The 20,830-nt window shown below is 42.5% G+C and overlaps 1 protein-coding gene across 1 annotated transcript; it reads right to left on the reverse strand.

Annotated features, from left to right (window-relative positions):
- Window positions 1-1,943: 1,943 nt before the first annotated feature.
- On the reverse strand, window positions 1,944-20,558 carry LOC143889205 (uncharacterized). The gene is made up of 6 exons (XM_077393391.1): window positions 19,312-20,558; window positions 18,819-19,170; window positions 17,855-18,713; window positions 17,577-17,749; window positions 17,160-17,480; window positions 1,944-2,117 (listed from the first exon to the last, which is right to left on the reverse strand). Exons 1-6 carry the CDS (start codon window positions 20,556-20,558, stop codon window positions 1,944-1,946), a joined length of 3,126 nt encoding a protein of 1,041 aa, XP_077249506.1.
- Window positions 20,559-20,830: the final 272 nt, after the last annotated feature.

The raw sequence follows: 20,830 nt of genomic DNA on the forward strand, positions 1-20,830 counted from the left end.
AGAGACCAAGGGAGATCATGGCGGCTCGCGCCCCACCCTCTCGCGGGATCGGGTCCCACAGATCCCAGAGGAAAATTCAGGCCGAATTGGTCATGTCCATATATAGTTGATGAAGTCCTGCCTGAAAAACCCGTAAGACTCCTCGATGAAAATGGTGAAAAATTAAATGAACCTACAAACCAGGAGGCCGTTCTAGGTCGATCAGAACCTAAAAGCCAACAACCCAAATGTCAAAAACTGTTTGCAAATACTTTGGGCCTAAAAAATAAACTCTTTCTTTGTCACACACAAACTAGGGGCATCTTTTATGACTTTCGTCATAAAAGATAAGAGACTTGAACTACGTTCTGACTTGACCCCTTTCTACAGGGTACATCACATCCTTCGTAACCTTTCAAAAAGAAAAAGAGTGAAACAAAACAAAAACAAACTTTGAAATCCCAATGGGTGAACTAAGCGGACCTGATTTTCATTCTCTTTAGGGATACGTAGGCAGTCTGGAGGGCCATATTCGGTCAAATACATGAAAACTTACCAAAGTGTAACCTGTTTGAACCCAAGCCTACCTAAAAGTCCTTCTGGTGTATTTAGGCTCAGGTTTGTAGAGAAACAGAAAGAAAGAAAAAATGATAGAGTCTAAGACCTGCTAGACTGAAAATCTGAAAGGGCGGTCTAGGCAAAAGTTAGGGTCATTTACCCGCTAAGCTGAAAACCCGAAAGGGCGGCTTATGCAAAAATCAGGTTGCTGAGCCTGCTGGATGGAAAACCTGCAAGGGCAGGCAGTCCAGGCAACAAATAAGGCATGCGGTCCGCCGAATTGAAAACCTTAAAAGGTGATTTAGTCATGGCAGTGACTTTATAAGGGACAAAACTTCTGTAAGTCAACTGGAGTTTCATTTTTGCTGTGGCATTACTTCAATGTCTGAGTAAGTGCCAGCGAGGCTTCTTTAAAACTTCTCTAAGCTAAGGAGGCTGAGACTAAGCAATCTAAAGGAATAATAAGCATGACGAAAATCCTGAAAAGAGGAATGAAACACTTTTAAATACGGTTTTCAAAATATTCTAAGAGTGGTAGACTGTACCATTTTAAAACACTTATCAGGCTAAGAAGCAGATCAGTCTCTCTTAGATTTTAAGTCATGTGTCCATTGAAGTCTTCGTTTGTTGGTAGTCAAAGTCCTTTCTCTGTCAAGTCAAGGTCAAGTTCCAGAGTCCTGTGTGGTTAATATCCTTCCCTAGGCCGGGGTGATAAGGAAAAAATGGTGAAGTTCGATCTTCTCAAAGGTGATATAAAGCAGAACAAAGTTCAGAAGGCGGCAGGTTCTTAAACCCATCTGGCGAGCTCTTAAACTCATTTGAAATGGCAGTAACCATTTAGAAATGAAATTTTGCAATCTGATTCAGTCTATTGTACATGTGGAAAGCTTTGTGACCTCAGATATTCAAGAAATATAAACCTTTTTAATCATTTCCCTGTGTTTTGCTCTCTTATGAATTTGTCATGGAAGTAAAATCATACTAGGGGCATCTTTTATGACCTGAACAATCAGGTCATAAAAGATATCAAGCGAACAATGATAATTGAGATGGATATTCTCAACAAATGAAGATAAGAGGAGGTTGAACACATTCTTTGAATTCAACTTCTCAGTCAAATTCCATTGAGAATTTATCTCATTATCCCAGCGGAGTTTCTTTACTCACAAACAAAGTTTATAATCAAACCAAGCATTCAAACCCAACCAACCTGCCTCTGAGCAAAAACCGAATCCATCCTGAGAGTACCTGCCTCTGAGCAAAATCTAAATTCCCCCTGAGAGCATTCGCCCCGAGCGAAGAACCAAATTCTCCCTGAGAGTATCCGCCCCGAGCGAAGAACCAAATTCTCTCTGAGAGTGTCCGCCCCGAGCGCAGAACTAAATTCTCCCTGAGAGCATTCGCCCCTAGCGAAGAACCAAATTCTCCCTGAGAGCGTCTGCCCTGAGCGTAGAACTAAATTCTCCCTGAGAGCATCCTCCCTGAGCGAAGAACCAAATTCTCCCTGAGAGCATCCGCCCCGAGCGAAGAACTGAATTCTTCCTGAGAACATCCACCTCGAGCGAAGAACTGAATTCTCCCTGAGAGTATCCACCCCGAGCAAAGAACTGAATTCTCCCTGAGAGCATCCGCCCCTAGCGAAGAACCAAATTCTACATGAGAGCGCTTACCCCGACCAAACAACCAATCCCATTCCATTTCAGACCCCTGTGGTATCCTGTGGACCCCGATCCGAGAGAGAGGTGGGGGACGAGCCCCCAACGGCCTCTAGATCATCCACGTGTGAAGGAGAGCTCTACCAAGGAACTCTCGAAATGGATGCCACCCTCATAGCATAGCACGAGTGGCGATAAATGAGATACCTCTTGATCCAAGGATAAATCCTCAAACCAAGAGGTACCTAAAACAAACTCAGAGTCGCCATTCATGGATAAGTCATGGAACTCCAAAAATAAATAGGCTCTTTATACTATGGATAATAAAAAATATATATGGGCTCGTGCCTGATTATGAATGGAGAAGGTCCGAAGAGCACCCCCAATTCGTCCGAGTGCAAGCACTTGGTCTCTTATGCCATTTATTATTAATCTTGAAGAGTTTTGGGCGAAAATCATGTAAAAGAGGAACAAATATTCCCGAGTGGACGTCTAACTAATCATGCATGACCCGGGGATAAAATAATAAGCATGCACAAAATAAATGGAAGAAGTGTCGCCTAATCACAGCTAGGTTATGAGTGACATGCCTAACTGATGTCAAAGTTCTGGTGGGCAAACACATGCATGCTACAGCTAAAGGTATAAAGTCTGTACAGGAAGGTAAGAAAACACAACAAAACATACAATACAATAAGACAAAATCCCTAAACTCTAAACGTACTCCTCGACTCTTGGATGATCTGATGTTCATCCAAGCCGCCTACGTATCCTCGCCTCCACGAGAATCAGAGTCACGTAGTTCTTCGCACCGATTCTAAACTATGATGCTTAAGACATCTAGACCTCTATCCTAGACACGACCTAAAAGACCGGACTAGTTATTAAAGTTTCTTGTGCGATTATTTATATTCCAGTGGATTATGGATTTTAGGACATCATATATGCCCTAACTAAATGCAGGTTAGTCTTAAGCTAATGCAGGTGATTCCTACAACCTATGTGTAAATAAGCTGTGTGTCCTAAGAAAAATAATGTGATCACTAACGCATCCTAGACTTAGTCATTAGTCGGCGATGTAAATCGCCAACTGACCGGACGGAGACGTAACAAACTCCTAACTCTAACACAAACACAAACAAACGACACAACACACAAAGATAAACTCCTAATTCTAAAAACTCTCTATCTAGGACAAACTCCTAACTCTAGAGGAAGATCTTTTCGAAAACTAGGTTCTAAAGTTGTTTGAATGATTTTTGAAAGATTTACAACATCTATTTACAAAGTTTGGCTGGACTTGGGATAAAGATCTCAAGCTGTACTACGTACCTCGTGGAAGAGGATCAAGCCAACATAGTTCGGAATATATTCCGAGATAAAGATGCTAAACAAGTAAACAGATGCGATTCACAAACAAGTAACTAGCGTGCTCACAAACAGGTACACCAGCGTGGTCACAAACAAGTAAACTAGCATGATCACAAACAACTGAAATGCCAATCAGATAAAACATATCTAAAGGAGAGGACACCCCTAAAACAAATGAGACAAAGCATGTCTCCTATGAGGCTCCAAGTAACCTTATCATTGCTCTTGCAATGAGGGAAGGATTCTATCTAAAGATAAATGTTTAAAAAACTAGGAAAGTCTTCTAAATGAAATGGGGAAAAGGCTATATGGACTAAGCAAGTCCCCTAAATGATAGGCTTGGGATGACTCCTTCATTGCCCTCACAATGAATAGGAGGAACTACCATCTAAACTTATCTAAAAGACTACATAAGTCTCTATAAAGGGGAGGAGTTACAAAGAAGATCATTACCTAAACATGTAACACCCACAATATGTGTAAATTATATGAGGTGCATTTAATGTTCTACTCGAAAAATCAGTGAAGTAATTGCTATAACTGAAATAAAGAACTACAAGTATCCGCATGAACAACTAAGCAATATACCATCATCAGATTATGATAGGCACAGATCTATAGTCTTCTAATTATACTTTTGAAATCATCAAGTAAACAATGACTAAGACTGAGCACACCAATTTGTACTCCTACCACAGAATAATGAAAAGGTAGAATAAACTTATTTTTAATATTTCTATTATGATACTACAAATATGATATACACTCGCAACTCACGGATACTAATAAGGATAATCCATAAACTGCTTAGAGAAAAACTCAAAGGGGAAAATTTCAACTCAAAGTACAATAATTTTCCTACCTATTAATCTATAGTACATAACTGTTCGGTCATAAAACAGTTCTTCTGAAAGGATACAAACAATCTTTCATTGTATGAAGAAAATGAGACACTTAAAATGTAAGAATCATACAGGTTCTAAATAAAACCGAGTGAAAAACATAATAGTCACATGATGATCTTTCATAACTGTGGACCCCGATCCGAGGACGGTGCCGAAGGACGCGAGATCCCCACAGCAATCCTCAAAGATCTCCACAACGGAAGAGAGCTCTACCAAGGAACTCTCGAAACGGATGCCACCCTCACAGCATAGCATGAGTGGCGATACAAAAACGAATGAGATACATCCTGATCAGGAGCCAAGGCTCGAAACCGAGATGTACCTAAAATAACTCAGAGTCGCCATCCATGGACACGCCATGGAACCAAAACAAATGCTCTGTTTGCAATGGATAACCAGAGATACAGAAGGTCCGTGCCTGATGACGAATGGAGAAGGTCCGAAGAGCGCCCCCAATTCGCCCGAGTGCGAACACTTGGTCTCTTATGCCATTTATTATTAACCTCGAAGAGTTTTGGGCGAAAATCATATGAAATGGGAACACACCTCTCCGAGAAAACGTCTATCTAATCATGCATGTCTCGGAGATGAAAATAAGCACACACAAAAGAACCGAAATAAATGTCACCTAATGACAACTAGGTTATGAGTGACAGGCCTAACAGGTGTCTAAGTTCTGGTGGACGAACGCATGCATGCTACAGCTAAAGGTATAGGGTCTGCACAAGAAAATAAGAAAACACAACAAAATACACAATATAACAACACAATAAATCCTAAGACTCTAAATGATTAAGCCCGAGTCCTCGGATGGTCTGGTATTCATCCAAAGAAGCCTACGTATCCCCGCCTCCACGAGAATCAAGGCAACGTAGTTCTTCGCGTCTATTCTAAGCTAGGATGCCTTAGACACCTAGACCTCTATCTTAGACTCGATCTAAAAGACCGGACTAATTATTAAAGCTTCTTGAACGATTATTTAAATTCCAGTGAATTGTAGATTTTAGGACACCCTATATGCCCTAACTAAATGCAAGTTAGCCTTAAGCTAATGCAGGTGGTTCCTACAACCTACGTGTAACTAGGCTGTATGCCCTAAGGGAAACAATAGGATTGCTAACGTATCCAAGACCTAGTCATCAGTCGGCGATGTGAATCGCCAACTAACCGGACGGAGGCACTCCTAGCTAGGACAAACCCCTAACTCTAAAACAAACACAAACAAGCACACAACAAATCAAAGACGAACTCCTAACTCTAAAACTCTCTATCTAGGACAAACTCCTAACTCTAGAGGAAGATTTTTGTTAAAAACAAGGTTTTAAAGTTGAAGGGTTAAAGCATTTTTTATTTACAAAGTTTGGCTGGACTTGGGATGAAGATCCCAAGCTGCACTACGTACCTCGTGGAAGAGGATCAAGCCAACGTAGTTCGAAACGAACTCTCAAACTACGCTTCTAAAATAAACACTCAACACTTCAGATTTTTTAAGGTTTTCTTATATTTTCAAATGTTTTTGATATTTTTAAAGTTTTCAAATGTTTTTGAGTTTTAAATTTCTAATGTTTTTGGATTTTAAAGCTTTTCCAATGCTCTAAACCTTTAAATGTTTTCAATCTTAAAGGGGACACGCAAGTAATACCATAAACTAAGGCAAAGCCTTAAAGCAAAAAGGGGAAACCCCAAACAAGCAACAAAGGTCTCAAAGAGACGATCCACAACAAGAAACTGGCGTCTCAAAGAGACAAACCACAACAAGAAAGATAGTGCCCCAAGAACAGAGAAAACAATCTAAGATCCTAAGCAGGGAAGGCTCTTATATGACTGAGTTAGTCTCTAATGGAAAAACTCCTAACTAATAACACTAGGGAGGAAGTACAAATGAGTCAGAGACTCTAATAACACTACAAAGGATGAATGAGTCAAAGACTCTCTAATCAGGGCTGACTCCTATGCGAATGGACTATCGAATAAGGAGAAGCTCACAAGTAAAAAGGAATAAAAGACCCTGTGCATAGCTGGCAAAGGTGAAACACCCAGCCGGGCCGGACAGCTACCTAGCCCTCAGGGTGCAACAAATGTGCAACCCAATACCCGTAAGGGTAGGGGTATGCTGCCAAGCCGAGTAAGGTGTTCTCCCAAAACCAAACGACGCACAAAGAGGAGGTTTAGGAAGAGAAAGAGACCGGGCGGGTCTAAAAGGAATAAGAGACCTTGTGCATATTTGGCAAAGGTGAAACACCCAGCCGGGCCGGACAGCTACCTAGCCGAAGGGTGCAACAAATGTGCAACCCAATACCCATAAGGGTAGGGGTATGCTGCCAAGCCGAGTAGGGTGTTCTCCCAAAACCAAACGACACACAAAGAGGAGGTTAAGCAAGAGAATGAGACTGGACAAGTCTCCTATATACAAAAGAGGGGTATGCTACTCGGACTGAGCAAGTCCCCTAAGGATGGGCTTGGGCTAGCACCTTCATCGCCCTAACCGCTGTGGATTGGATACCTAGGTCTGATTCTCTTGATAGTATACGACATATATGAAGGAGATGACATTAGTAACTCTACAGGATGACCCAACCCTTTGTAAAACACCCAAAAACCTATTTAATTCATAAGGCGAGTAAAAAAAATGAGTGAATAGCAGGTAAAGGAGTTAGAATACGGATACATTGCTATCAATGCCAGGCTGAATTGAATAATAATAACTTTTTTCACGTTCAATCAATTACCTTCCCAATCACCATATAAGCACACACCTTAAAATACGACTAAACTGATAATAACATCCTTTATACTATATACAAGTACTCCCATGTTTCAGGGCCAGCACGGCTGCCAACAACATGATTTTATTTTTCCTAATGCAGGAACAAAGCCTTGTTAGAGTAATAAGCTATAATCGTATCTATTGCTTCTAAACAAGTAAGACTATGTGCCAATTCCAAGAATTTCGCAAGCCAAGTAACTGAAACCTATCCCAACATCAACTACTACATATTGTTCACCCAAAGAAATATATATAGCTCCTATCATTTACTGATATGAGAACCATAATAAACCAAATGAATACAGGTTTCATATACTTGGACAAAACTATGATTTAACAATAGAGTAACGGTTATAAAAATGACAGGCTGCTAGGGACACTTCTATGGCACAATAACTAAAGTAGGGCTACTATACAAATGGAAGGGCTGAAATTATCAAGAGAGCGAGGGTTGAACTATCAAATGAGGGCTGCTCTTATCAAGGGTGTGAGGGCTGTCAAAATCAATATGAATGGGCTGCCATTATCAAAGCGAGTGGGCTGCAATTATCAAAGGGGCTGCAAATATCAAGGTAGAAATGGCTGCCAATATTAAATGGGTGAGAGAGCTCTAAACAGAATCAAACACCAATATGCTCTTAATTTGAATTATAAGAAAACATAGCACACATATATACCTTTAGCTAAAAATTCAACAATCAATAGCTTGCGTGTATGTAACGGATGAACATTTCAAAATCTACAGAATCTACAGTGCACATGCAGACACTTTTAGATAAAACCTGGAGTAAATAACTCCAAAGCATAATTAAAAGCATGGAGCTGATTGATCCAACCTAATGATCAGCCCATAGAAGTAAGGCCAAGCGAAATAAAGACAAACCTAACCCATAGGTTCTGAAGCTACCCAATCAAAAGACAAATTGATTTCCAAATCAATGATTAGTCCTAGCTGACCTGTTGATAGAACATGAGGAATTAACTCAGGGCTCCTATGGACTGGTTAGGCACAAGACTGGATGAGCACTGGACTGGTTGGGCGCTGGACTGGTTAGGCACTGGTCTGGTTGGGGGCTTGACTGGTTAGGCACTGGTCTGGTTGTGGGCACTGGACTGGTTAGGGCACTGGGTAGGCATTTGTTAGGGCACTGGCTGGTTGGTGAGGGCTTACTATGGTGAGGGCTGCAATGAACATTTTTAAAAAATCCACAACTAGTGGGACTGCTATAAGCATCATCGAGTCTCAACAAAATAGAGGCTGCTATGGGCACTATCATGTTCAGGAACCTAAAAAAAAAAGAACATAACAGGCAAACTCAACTCATGTATCTATTTGGACATAATTAGATTCGGTTGATAAAATGATAGCAACACCACTTGGTCTTAACACTTCAACCCAGACATACTATTTTATAATATTCCAAAAAACTATCAAGCACAATTACTATTCAAAATAAAAAATTCTTGAAACTAACCATGCCTCTAACAAATATGGTGATTAAAGGGGTGCCAACAAGTTGAAAGCCATTACTCTATTTTTAATTTCATCTCCAGGCATTTCCATGGAAAATTCTGTTTTATGAGTGTATAGCAGAAACAAGGAAGAAGCCATCATGACATTAGATTGTTGTGAATCAACTCATGCTATCAATGATAGATGTAAACAAAAAAAATCACAAATCCCCAACCCTATGACCGTTTCCAAGTGACCCATTGAGCATAAAAATAAAAGAAAGTTACTACTGAAGCAGTTTGAAATGGAATCAAATCACATGCCTGTACACATGTCATGGGGTAAATAAACCAATTAATCTATACCCTTTGCCAGCACATACTATCTTCCAATCAGTTCGTAACAGGAACTGAGCTCAAGGTTTGATCCAAGACCAAATTGAAACCAAACCTCACAAACTAAACATTCTCCATTAGAACATCAGCAAGGAGTAATCACATGAAACACCGCAAAATTCAATATAATTCAAAAGGATCCTTACCTCTTCTCTTCAAGAAAATGGAGCTAGAATCTGCTTACAATCTCCAAAGATACCGATGTTTGCTTGAGATGGAGGATGTAGGTGACGATCAGAGATGAGACCAATAGATCAATCGTTGATCTCCTCTTTCCGAAGAACTTCAGAGAAATTCTAGATCTAAAAAATGGGAAATAGAGGTAGTGATTGATGGAGATGGATCCGGGTAATGGAAGAAGATGAAGATAACTTGCAAGGGTTTAAGAGGTAGAGATGAGAAGTGGCTCAGAGGAGATGATGGAGAGGTGACTACAAATTGAGGCTCGAATGATGGATGTAGTGGGGTTATCTAAGAAATGGGGTCGAAGGTGAAGAAAATGGGTTTAGGTGATGGGGTTTGATCGGTTTTAATGGGGTTACCAGATTCCGGTGGGTTATGGCCGGATTCCGGTGGTATGGATTTTAGTGGGTTGTGAAGAAGAAGAGGACGGTGGAAATGGGTTTCAGATGGAAATAGGTTTTGGATAAAACAGAGGATGGGTGTGAGATGGTGGTAGAAGTGTGAGATGGGTTTTAGAGGATTAGGGGTTCTGGAAAAATGAAGTGGGTTTAGAGGATAGGGAAGATGGAGGGTACAATGGTGGTGGTGGTCGGAGAAGGTGGTGGCTGAATCGAATGAGGTAGAAGGAGGTAAAGGTGGAGGGATTGGGTATGGTAGGAATGGGGTTTGGAGGGTGAGATTGGTAGTGGTGGTGGAGGCGATTGGGGAAGTGGCCGGATTTAATGGGGAAATGGGAATGGGGTGGTAGCAGAGGTCGGTAATGGAGGTTTTTCGTCGGGGTTCCGGCAAACCTACCGGAGAAAATGGATGGAGGTGGATGATGGTGGTGGCTTAGATGGTGGAGGTGGGTGGCTGAAGTGGTGGAGGCGGTTTTGGATATTAGGGATATGGGTGCGGAGGTGGTTGCCTCCTTCTCCTTCTTCTTCTTCCTCTCTCTCTCTCTTTTTCTCTCTGGTTTTTTTTCTCTCCCTCTGCTTCGAACTAAGAAAAAGAAAAATCCTCTTCTCAACCCTAATTCGTTAAGCCTATATAGGGTAATGATAAATTCGATCCCTTTTCCCCCGGGACAACCCCCGTCTATGCATATTTATGACTACCCTTTACTCAGCAGGGTGCCCAGGAAAGAAAAGGCCTAGAGAAAAAAATGATATATTCTACCCCTTCCTCTCCTTTGGACAGCCCCCATCAATGCATTTTGTACATCTCCTAACTTACAGGGGGGGGGCCCGGGCAATGGCGGAGGGGAAAATTTTTATGGAAAATATCTCCCTCCCCTTGATCCTAGCCCTTCAAATCAGCTTTTGTTTAAGGGCTGGGATCAAAGGAAGCCTAATCTACATAGGATTCCCCTCTGGCTAATCCTAGTCCTAAAGTTCTCACTAACCTAGCTTAGGCCTTAATGGTGACTTGGAGGGGAAGAAAAGCATCTTTGCAAATTACGAAATTGCCCTGCTTCAGGATAAAACACCCCCTAATTATGCTACACACTAATCCGCATACCCCTGCTTCTGCCTGGACAACCCCTTATAGAAAATTTGAACTGGTTTCCTAAATTCCTGCACACCCCCGCTCCTGGCTGAATCGCCACCCTTATTCCTACACTACACTACTCTACAAACATCGTCCGTTTGCTAGGCAAACCGCGACGGATTCGGACGAAAATTTACGGGGACCTAAATGAGACCTTAACCTATTCTAGGAACAAATTTGGGACATTAAAACACTAATTTAACAGGGTTTCTACCCTAACGACTCTGTTAGGGTTCGGTCAAAATGGGGTGTCTACAGATGCCCCTCTTTGGCAGAGCGTGTGTAACGCGCGAATGCCAAAGCTGAACAGACAACACATTTTGGCTGACCCGAAAGCAAAGCAAATTTTTGGGTTTTCGGGTTCTAAAGAAAGGTAAGACTACGAAAATAACACTACGAGACTCAAAGACTGCAAGCAAAAGGGAGATAACCTCTCACCGACCCTTAACTCGGCAATCACGATATCTCAATGAGATAGCCTCTCTCTGATACTCACGACTCAACTATCTAAATCAAAATGCAAAGACTCTATTAAAGCAGACACAAACACTCTTTTAAAACGAAGCTTTTAAGAAAACGAACCCAATGAACTTACCTCAAAGAAAGCGAACCATTATCGATGTAGACGTAAATCAATCCTTCAAAGAATATCAAACCAAATTACTCAAAGAGTATGTAATACTCATGGAGTCTCAAATCAAACACTCAGAGAGTCTGTAACACTCAGAGAGCTTCAAACACACACAGAAATATTTATACTCAAAGAGCCTCAATTACCCGAAGAGTCTGTAACACTCAAAGGGTCTCAACTACTCAAAGAGTCTCAAACACACAAAAAAAAAACATTTATACTCAAAGAGCCTCAACTACCCGAAGAGTCTGTAACACTCGAAGGGTCTCAACTACTCAAAGAGTCTCAAATCAACACAAAAGCATTTATACTCAAAGAGTCTCAACTACCCGAAGAGTCTGTAACACTCAAAGGGCCTCAACTACTCAAAGAGTCTCAAATCACAAAAGGAATTGCTAAATTATCTCGCAAGACCCCAGATTTACACGCCCGTGATGTAACACGGTTCCATATAAATCCAGGCTTGTATGCCCATCATGCAACATGGATCCATACAAACCTCCACGCAGATACGCTCGACCCCTAACCTGCTAGGCAGGGACACTCTGCGGACTCTTAAAGAGTCCCAGATGCCACGCTCAAAGAGTCACTCTTATTTTTATTTTTATTTTTAGAGATTGAAGCTTTACCAAAACAACACTAACCAAATACTCGACAGTAAGAATTAAACAAGTACGCTAATCACTCAAAAGGCTCTTTTTTTGCTGAGGATAAGATTTTTTTTTTTTATCTTTTATTTTTTTTGAAAATCTTATTCTAAAAGAAAACAACTCGACGGGAGGGCTTGAACGAAAAGAGCATGCTCAAACTTCTCTAGTCTCTATTTGAGGAGAATGCCCATTTCAAATATCAATGCATTTGACATATTTTATGATGTGAGTCATAAAAGATGCCCCTAGTATGATTACTTCCATAACAAAATTCATTTGGAGAGCAACACAAGAAAACAGGCCAAAGGCTTTCATTAATGTACACTTGGGGTTACAAACTTTTCTGATTAACACCTGGGCTTATAAAGCTCCTCAAAAGCACAAGAACATGGTTCTGCTCAAAATCTTGCTTCATTACTGCCATCTGCTAACGCTGGAACTGGGCTAAAAGCCTATCAACCTCTGAATTCTGCTCTACTATACACTTGCTCACAGGAGCCATAAATTCTCTGCTTCTCTGAGAGCTCTGCTTTCCCTCCTGTCTCTTTTTTTTTTTTGCCACCCCGGCTTGGGGAGGAATTTTAACTAAACAGGACTCCGAAGAATTGACCTCGACTCGACAAAGGAAAGACTTTGACGAACAACGAACGAGGACATTGACGGACACCTGACTCAAATACCCAAATACCAAGATAGACTGAAATCTGCTTCTTAGTCTGATAAGATTTTTTTTTTTTTTTTTTTTTAAATGGTAAAAGTCAACCACTCTTGGAATCTTTTGAATGCCGCGCTTAAAGGTGCTTCAACCCCCCTTTTGGTATTTTCGTCATGGCTATTGTCCCTTTAGATTGCTCGGTTTCAACCTCTCTAACTCAAAGAGTATCAGAAGAAGTCTTGATGGCGCTTACTTAGACTTTGAGAATGCCAAAGAAGCGAAAAGTTAAGCTGGCTTTTTAAAGCCCTGTCCTCTCTCCATGAAGTCACTGCCATGACCAAATCGCCTTTTCAGGTTTTCGATTCGGCGGACCGCACGCCTTAATTTTTGCCTGGACTGTCTGCCCTTGCAGATTTTCCATCCAGCAGGCTCAGCACCCTGATTTTTGCCTAAGCCGCCCTTTTGGGTTTTCAGCTTAGCGGGTGAATGACCCTAACTTTTGCCTAGACCGCCCTTGCGGGTTTTCAGTCTAGCGGGTCTAAGACTCCACCATTTTTTTTTCTTTCTGTTTCTCTAAAAACCTGGGCCTGAGTACACCAGAAGGACTTTCGGGTGGGCTTAGGCTCAAACCGGTTAGACTTTGGTATGTTTGCATGTATCTGGACCGAATCTGGATCCTCCAGACTGCCTACGTATCCCCAAAGAAATTGAGAATTAGGTCACGCGTAGTTCGGGTTTAAAATCTTTTATGACGAAAGTCATAAAAGATGCCCCTGGTTTAAGTTTAACAAAGAAATTTTGATTTTGCTTTCGGCTCACAGGTTCTTTTAGCGGAAAGGGGGTTCTTTTCTAGGCCCAAAGGGTTTGCAAATAGTTTAAAACATTTGGGTATTGGCTTGAAGCTCAAATCGTCCAAGGATGGCCTCCTGGTGTACTTAAGCATAATATTTTTTTAATTGATCCAGGTTTGTAGGCTCATTTAATTTTTCTCCATTTTCATTGAGGAGTCTTACGGCTTTTCCAGGCAGGACTTCATCAACAATGTAAGGACCAGACCAGTTCGGCCTGAACTTTCCTCTTGGGTCAAATACCGGTGCCCTGTAGGACTTCAATACAAGATCTCCAGGCTTCAAATGCCGGACACGAACCTTCTTATTGAAAGCTCTCTCAATCCGCCTCTGATATCCCTGGACATGATACAAGGCTCTCAGCCTCTTCTCATCTATCATCTGCAGCTCTTCATGCCTGGCCTTTGCCCATTCTGACTCTGGCAGGCTGGCCTCCATCATCACTCTCAAAGAGGGAATTCTTAACTCAACAGGGAGAACAACTTCCATTCCGTACACCAGAGAATACGGAGTTACACCTGTTGAAGACCTGATCGATGTCCTATACGCCCATAAGGCATGAGGGAGTTTGTTCGACCAGTCCTTATATGTCTCAGTCATCTTACTGATAATGACTTTGATGTTCTTATTTGCTGCTTCAACGGCTCCATTCGTCTGCGGCCTGTAAGGGGACGACTTGTGATGCCTTATCTTGAACTCTTCACACAGGTGTAACACCTCTTTCTTGAAATGTGATCCATTATCTGAAATCAACTCGTGAGGTACTCCGTATCTGCAAATTATATTGGTACGGATGAACTTCGCAACTGTGTTCGAAGTGATGGAAGCATAAGATGCAGCCTCTATCCACTTTGTGAAATAATCAATAGCCACCAGAATGTACTCATGTCCGCTCGAGGATCTCGGATAGATCTTCCCAATGATGTCTATTCCCCATACTGAAAACGGCCATGGCGAAGTCAGGGAGTGCAACTCTGAAGGAGGAACATGAATAAGATTCGCATAGACTTGACACTTATGGCATTTCTTTACAAATGCGAAGCAGTCTGCTTCCATCGTAGGCCAATAGAATCCAAGTCTAAGGATCTTTCTAGATAGCATCTTCCCGTTCATATGAGGTCCACAAACACCCTCATGAGTCTGCTCAATAAGCTCTGCAGCTTTATCTTCATCAACACAAAGGAGTTGTATGCCATCAAATGACCTTCTATACAGCTCTTCACCGCAAATGATGAAATTAGCAGCTAACTTCTGAAGAGTTTTCCTTTCTTTGCTTGAAGCTTCTGGAGGATGACCCTTGCCTGAAATGAGGTTTCTGATATCTGTGTACCAAGGTTTCCCATCTGGACATCTAGCTGAAATCTCTATAGCATTTACGTGCGCAGGAGCCCATTGCAGTCTGATGGCCAGCGGTTGAACTTCCATTGTAGCAGAGATATCTAACATCGAGGCCAAAGTAGCCAAAGCATCAGCAAAATGATTTCTGGTCCTTGACAAGTGAGTAAATGTGACGCTCTTGAATTTCTGGACTAGAGATTCCAAATACATATTATAAGGGATCAATCTATCTTCTCGAGTTTTCCATTGCCCATTAATCTGGTAAATGATCAGGATGGAATCCCCGAACACATCAATATCTTGAATCTGCAAAGCTAAAGCTGCTTCAAGTCCGGCAATACAGGCTTCATACTCTGCCATATTATTGGTGCACTCAAACTGCAACTTAATCGAGATAGGAATGTATTCTTTCTTCGGAGAGACCAAGACTGCACCCACTCCTTGACCACGGCTGTTTACGGCCCCATCAAAGTACATTAACCACTTGGTGCTGAGAACCTCTTCTTCTTCGATATCCATAATTTCTTCATCAGGGAATTCGGCTTTTAGAACAGTATTCTCCTCAACTGGAGCATCAGCCAATTGTTCAGCTATAACCCGCCCCTTAACTGATTTCTGAGTGACATAAGTGATGTCGAACTCAGACAACAACAATAACCACCTTGCAGTCCTTCCTGTAAGGGCAGGCTTCTCAAACAAGTACTTTAGAGGGTCCATTCGTGAAAGCAAAAGAACCTTGTTTGAAAGCAAATAATGTCTAAGCCTCTGGGTTGCCCAAACTAAAGCGAGACAAGTCTTCTCCAAAACAGTGTATTTTAATTCATACTCTAGCATCTTCTTGCTGATGTAGTAAATGGGCATTTCTTTCTTAGACTCAAAATCCTGCTGAGCAAGCATGCAACCCATCGCTGTATCTGTGATAGACAAGTATAACAACAACGGCTGACCTGGAATGACAGGTGATAGAACAGGAGGTAGAGATAAGCACCGCTTAACTTTTTCAAAGGCCTCCTGACATTCTTCATTCCATTTCTTCGAGGAATTCTTCTTCAGAAGCTTGAAGATGGGTTCACACGTCATCGTTAGATGTGCTATGAACCGTCTCAGATACTGAACTTTGCCAAGGAAACCTCTGATCTGCCTTTCTGTCTTCGGCGGTTGCATTTCTTGAATCGCCTTAATCTTTTGCGGGTCTACTTCGATCCCTCTTTCGCTAACCATAAACCCCAAGAGTTTTCCTGACGTAACGCCAAATACACATTTACTCGGGTTCAGACGGAGCTGATACTTCCTGATTCGCTCAAAGAACTTTCTCAGTGCAACAGTGTGCTCAGGCCGAGTCTTCCCCTTTACGATCATGTCATCAACGTAAACCTCAACCTCTTTGTGAATCATATCATGAAGAAGAGTTGTAGCGGCTCTCTGGTACGTAGCACCAGCATTTTTCAAACCGAACGGCATCACCCTGTAGCAATACGTACCCCACTGAGTAATGAATGCTGTCTTCAACATGTCTTCAGGTGCCATTTTAATCTGATTGTATCCTGAGAACCCATCCATAAAGGATAAAAGAGCATGCCCGGCAGTGTTATCTACCAGGAGATCAATGCTTGGAAGAGGAAAGTCATCTTTAGGACTTGCTTTGTTTAAATCTCTAAAATCAACACACATTCTGACTTTCCCGTCCTTTTTGGGCACCGGTACTATGTTCGCGAGCCATTCGGGATATTCCACCACCTGGATGAATTTTACTTCTAACAATTTCTTCACTTCTTCATAGACTTTCAACTCCCATTCTGTTTTGAGTTTTCGGAGTTTTTGCTTCTTTGGTTTAGCACCAAGGATTAAGGGTAATCTGTGCTGGACGATTTCCTCACTTAATCCTGGCATATCATCGTAAGACCAAGCAAAAACTTCTTTGAATTCTTTAAGCAGAGTGATCAATTCCTCGCGTTCTTCAGGAGATAAAGTTTTGCCAATCTTTATTTCCTGAATTGAGGTTTCATCACCAATGTTCACAGTTTCAATTTCCTCGTCAAGTGGTTTTGCTCGGCGACTCTCCTCCTGTTGGATCATATGTCTGATTTCAGGGGGAGTTTCGTCGGCATCCTCATCAGAGGGGGAGTCTTGATTGTTATTATTAAGATTATCAGATTTTAGAGCAGATTCAGTAGATGAAATAGAGACAGGAATGTACTCAAAAGAAGAATCCTTTATTTCATTGAAATTTGAATCGAATACATCAACAGATGAATTACCCTCATCGGGGTTTACAATGAACTTTGGACTCGTTTTTACAGACTCGATGGATATGTTGACACCTGCGTCAACTGACTCAGAACTATATGAGGAAACAGCATCAGCTGCTTTATTGGGGACAATCTTCAACTCAATGTTGCCAGAAGAAGAAAAGCCACCACTGACCTTGGGAGAATAGTCCTCTATGGTACCTGCATCAAAAGACTTGTTAGAAGAAATAGACTCTGAATCGAACTCGGAGATTGACACGTACTTACGGACGACTGACTCTTCTGAAGGGATTTGATTGTACTGGAAAATAACCTGGGGTAGGACTTGAGAAGTCCAGTTAGTCAGAGGTTCCTCAGCCGGGGTGATAAGACGAGTTGGGTCTAGTATCAGCGGGCTCCTGCCAATCACGGCCACAGTCTGTGACCCTTCCTGGAAAAGTGAATTCAGAAGGCTCGGCTCTATGTGCTCTGCCCAATCAGTCTCAGACTCTGCCTCTATAATCTGCATACCCACTGGCTCATCTTCTAGCTCAAGATCGAAGAAAATCTCAAACCCCGGAAGCATCTGCCCTGTGTTCTCATCTAACCAAAACTCAGCGAAGCCACAGAAAGGAAAGGTCGCGCCTTCTTTTCGGAATCGGCCATTCATTTTCAAATCAATAGGCGCCATTGGTAGTCCCAACCCACGGCGACGATTTTCTGCCCATTTCAGCATTAACTGCTTCATCTCTCTGATTTCTTTCTCTGTAGGCTTGTACCCCAGCCCGAACAAACCATTGAACGCTTTGAACACCGGAAAATCAGTCAAACCCTGATGGTACTTGCCTAATCCAGCGCCTGGGATATACCCTTGCCGGCGAATCATCCTGATGACATTTGAATTTGTGCTGGTCAGGAAACAAATTTCCTCATTCAAAGCCTCTTTGAAGGTGATCGTAGTCACCTCTAGTGAAAACCCTGTCAAACTGATATCTTCGGATCTTTCCTCAGTTAAGTCCGGAGTGATCTGCCCTATCTCAAGATCGGGATCCCCCTTTACCGTTATCACTCTGTTCCCGCGAATGAACTTCAGTTTTTGGTGGAGAGTAGACGGAACAACCCCGACCTTGTGCATCCACGGACGGCCAAGCAACAGTAAGAATGAAGCCTTAATATCTAAGACTTGAAATTCTACCTCAAAGGCCTCTCCGCCAATCTGTATCTCAGTGACCAAAGTCCCGATTACATCCCGGCGAGTGCCATCATATGCTAGAATACCCTGCTCGGATGGAATAAAATTCTCAGGACTGAATCCCAGGGTTGCTGCGGTGCTTAACGGGCAAACATTCAGCGCAGAGCCGTTGTCAACCAACACCTCTGGCACCTTTTTCTTGTTACAGGTGACTGTGATTTTAAGAGGCTTAGTATGGTCTCGGCCCTCAGGAGGTAAATCGTCATCAGCGAATGACAATGTTTTCGCTGCTCTGGCCATGGCTACGAGACTGACAAGCTCATCGGGCGAGGTATTAACAGAAACTTGCGCTGCATTAAGCTCTTGAAGGACTAGCTTTCTGTGCTTTGATGAGGCCATGAGTAAACCCCATACCGAGATATTAGCCTGAGTCTTCTTCAGCTGCTTTAACAAGCTCTCATCTTCTTCGTCTGCGCTCACTTTATTCTGCCTCTGATTTTCTGAGTTTCTTGCAACCTCTGCCGGATTTTCTACGCTCAACTGAGGAGGTTTGAATACACGCCCACCTCTGGTCATGTGACGCATCTCGTCACATTGATCCTCTAGTAACAGCAGTTCGTCTTCCTCCGTTCTGAAAACATAAGGGGCATTACTGACATCCTCTTCAAAGTCCTCCATCCTTAGAACATAGGTGGCTTCCTTCGTTTCTTCCAGACCAACATTCCGAAGCGCATACGACTGGGCTGAAGATGACTCAGCGAGCTCAGCGTCATTGAACGACAGCACATAAGGCTCTTTTCCTTTGAATTCCCCGAGCTCTTCATCGTCAAACCTCAAAACATATGTTTTGTCAGATGTAATAGCGCAAATGAGAGCAGAGGGATCAAGGATGGGCTCATCTACAAAGATAGCGTTTGCAGTGGGAGGAGCAACAGCTCGGTGGTTGGGGAGAGGGTTCTGAGTGATATTCGGCCTTTCAACTGCAAGCTCATCTTTATCGATCATGTTCTGAATCGCGTGCTTCAAGGCCAAACAGTTCTCAGTCATGTGCCCTGGGCCCCTGTGATATTCACAATATTGATCCCTTCTCCAGTTTACAGGCAGCGGGTTAGGTACAGGTTTGACATCTGGAAGTCTGATCTTCTTGTCTCTGATTAACTTCTTAAGTATCATGGGCAGTGGAAACGGTAATGGGTCAAACTGTCTGAACTGCCTCCTTATCGCCGGTCCGGCAACTTCCGTAACAGGCTTGGCCACTGGTCTGGTATAACTGACTGCTTGTACTTCCTTTGGTTGGATCATAGGCCTCTTCCCTTCTCGGACATCAGATAGCGTCTTGGCTCTGAGGCCCTTAGCAATAGCATCCTCGATCTGGGTGCCAGTCTTAATCAAGTGCTCGAAATTCTGAAAGTGCTGCGGTGCCATGAAGTGAAAGTACTGCGGAGACAAGCTCTTGAGGACCAACTTTATTTGGTCTTCCTCTGTCATTCTCTGGCCCAGTTGAGCAGACTTGCGCCTCCAGCGCCTGATGAATGATGTGAATGTCTCCTGAGGATTCTGCTTCAACAGTTTCAAGTCTCTTTTTGTAACCTCAATCCCTTCTTCCATAGAGAACTGTTCAACAAACCGGTTAGAGATTTCCTCCAATGTCCTAATCTCTTCGGGTTTCAACCTCAAAAACCATCTTTTGGCCACCCCTATAAGAGACATGGGAAACAAATGGGCCATCTGCTCTCGACTTAGACCATGCTGCTGGGAAAGAGTGATGAACCATCTGACGTGGTTTCTCGGACACCCAGTTCCATCATATTTGTCATAGTCTGGTGCCTTGAACTTAGGCGGGAATACGGCATTAGGGGACATCAGAAATTCAGAAATATCGAATCCCTTGGACGCTTGAACCTTCATGCTCTCAATGTCGCGAGCCATCTTCTCATACTTATCGAACAACTCATTTTCCTTGTTAACCGGAGGGACATAATATTCTCCAACATATTGCTCATCTTCTAGATCGATCTCTACGGGAGAGATGGCTGGTCTGGTGAGGTTAGGAGATATGGCTGGAGGAGGCTGAATGGCGGGATCTTTAGAAGTAGAGACCTTTTCAGTACCCTGGTTCTTTAGATGAGTCACCTCATCTTTCAACCCTGCTATATCTCGACACATATTTCTCAGCATTTCCTGTATAGTTATCATGGGGTCCACTGGATCATTAGCCATTTGGTTGACTTCAAAAGAACCTGACGACTCTGGTGAAGATGGTAAAGGTGCTGTTGGTGACACAGTGGGATCGAAGTGACGAACAAGTCTAGACACTGAGGTAGGTCTAGACCAGGTAGGTTTAGCTTGGGTGTCCTTTTTCGGAGCGATGGTTGCTATCTTTTAGAATCCTGATTGGAAGTTAACAAACTAGATTAAATGGTTGACAAATGAAATCAGGTAGCTTCCACAAGTAGAGAGAAAAGAAAAGAAACACATTTTGCATTGATTAT

Source organism: Tasmannia lanceolata, unplaced genomic scaffold (assembly GCF_043159265.1).
Source record: "Tasmannia lanceolata isolate RefF3 unplaced genomic scaffold, GAP_Taslan_0.1 ptg000002l, whole genome shotgun sequence".
NCBI classification, from domain to species: Eukaryota; Viridiplantae; Streptophyta; class Magnoliopsida; order Canellales; family Winteraceae; genus Tasmannia; species Tasmannia lanceolata.

Coding starts and splice junctions, on each gene's coding strand:
- LOC143889205 (XM_077393391.1), bottom strand. CDS start 20,558: ATGGCTAATGATCCAGTGGACCCCATGATAACTATACAGGAAATGCTG. Junction 17,750..17,854: donor ATGGGCAGAAAATCGTCGCC/GTGGGTTGGGAC, acceptor AGTTTTGGTTAG/ATGAGAACACAGGGCAGATG. Junction 17,481..17,576: donor AAGGGTCACAGACTGTGGCC/GTGATTGGCAGG, acceptor GTCCTACCCCAG/GTTATTTTCCAGTACAATCA.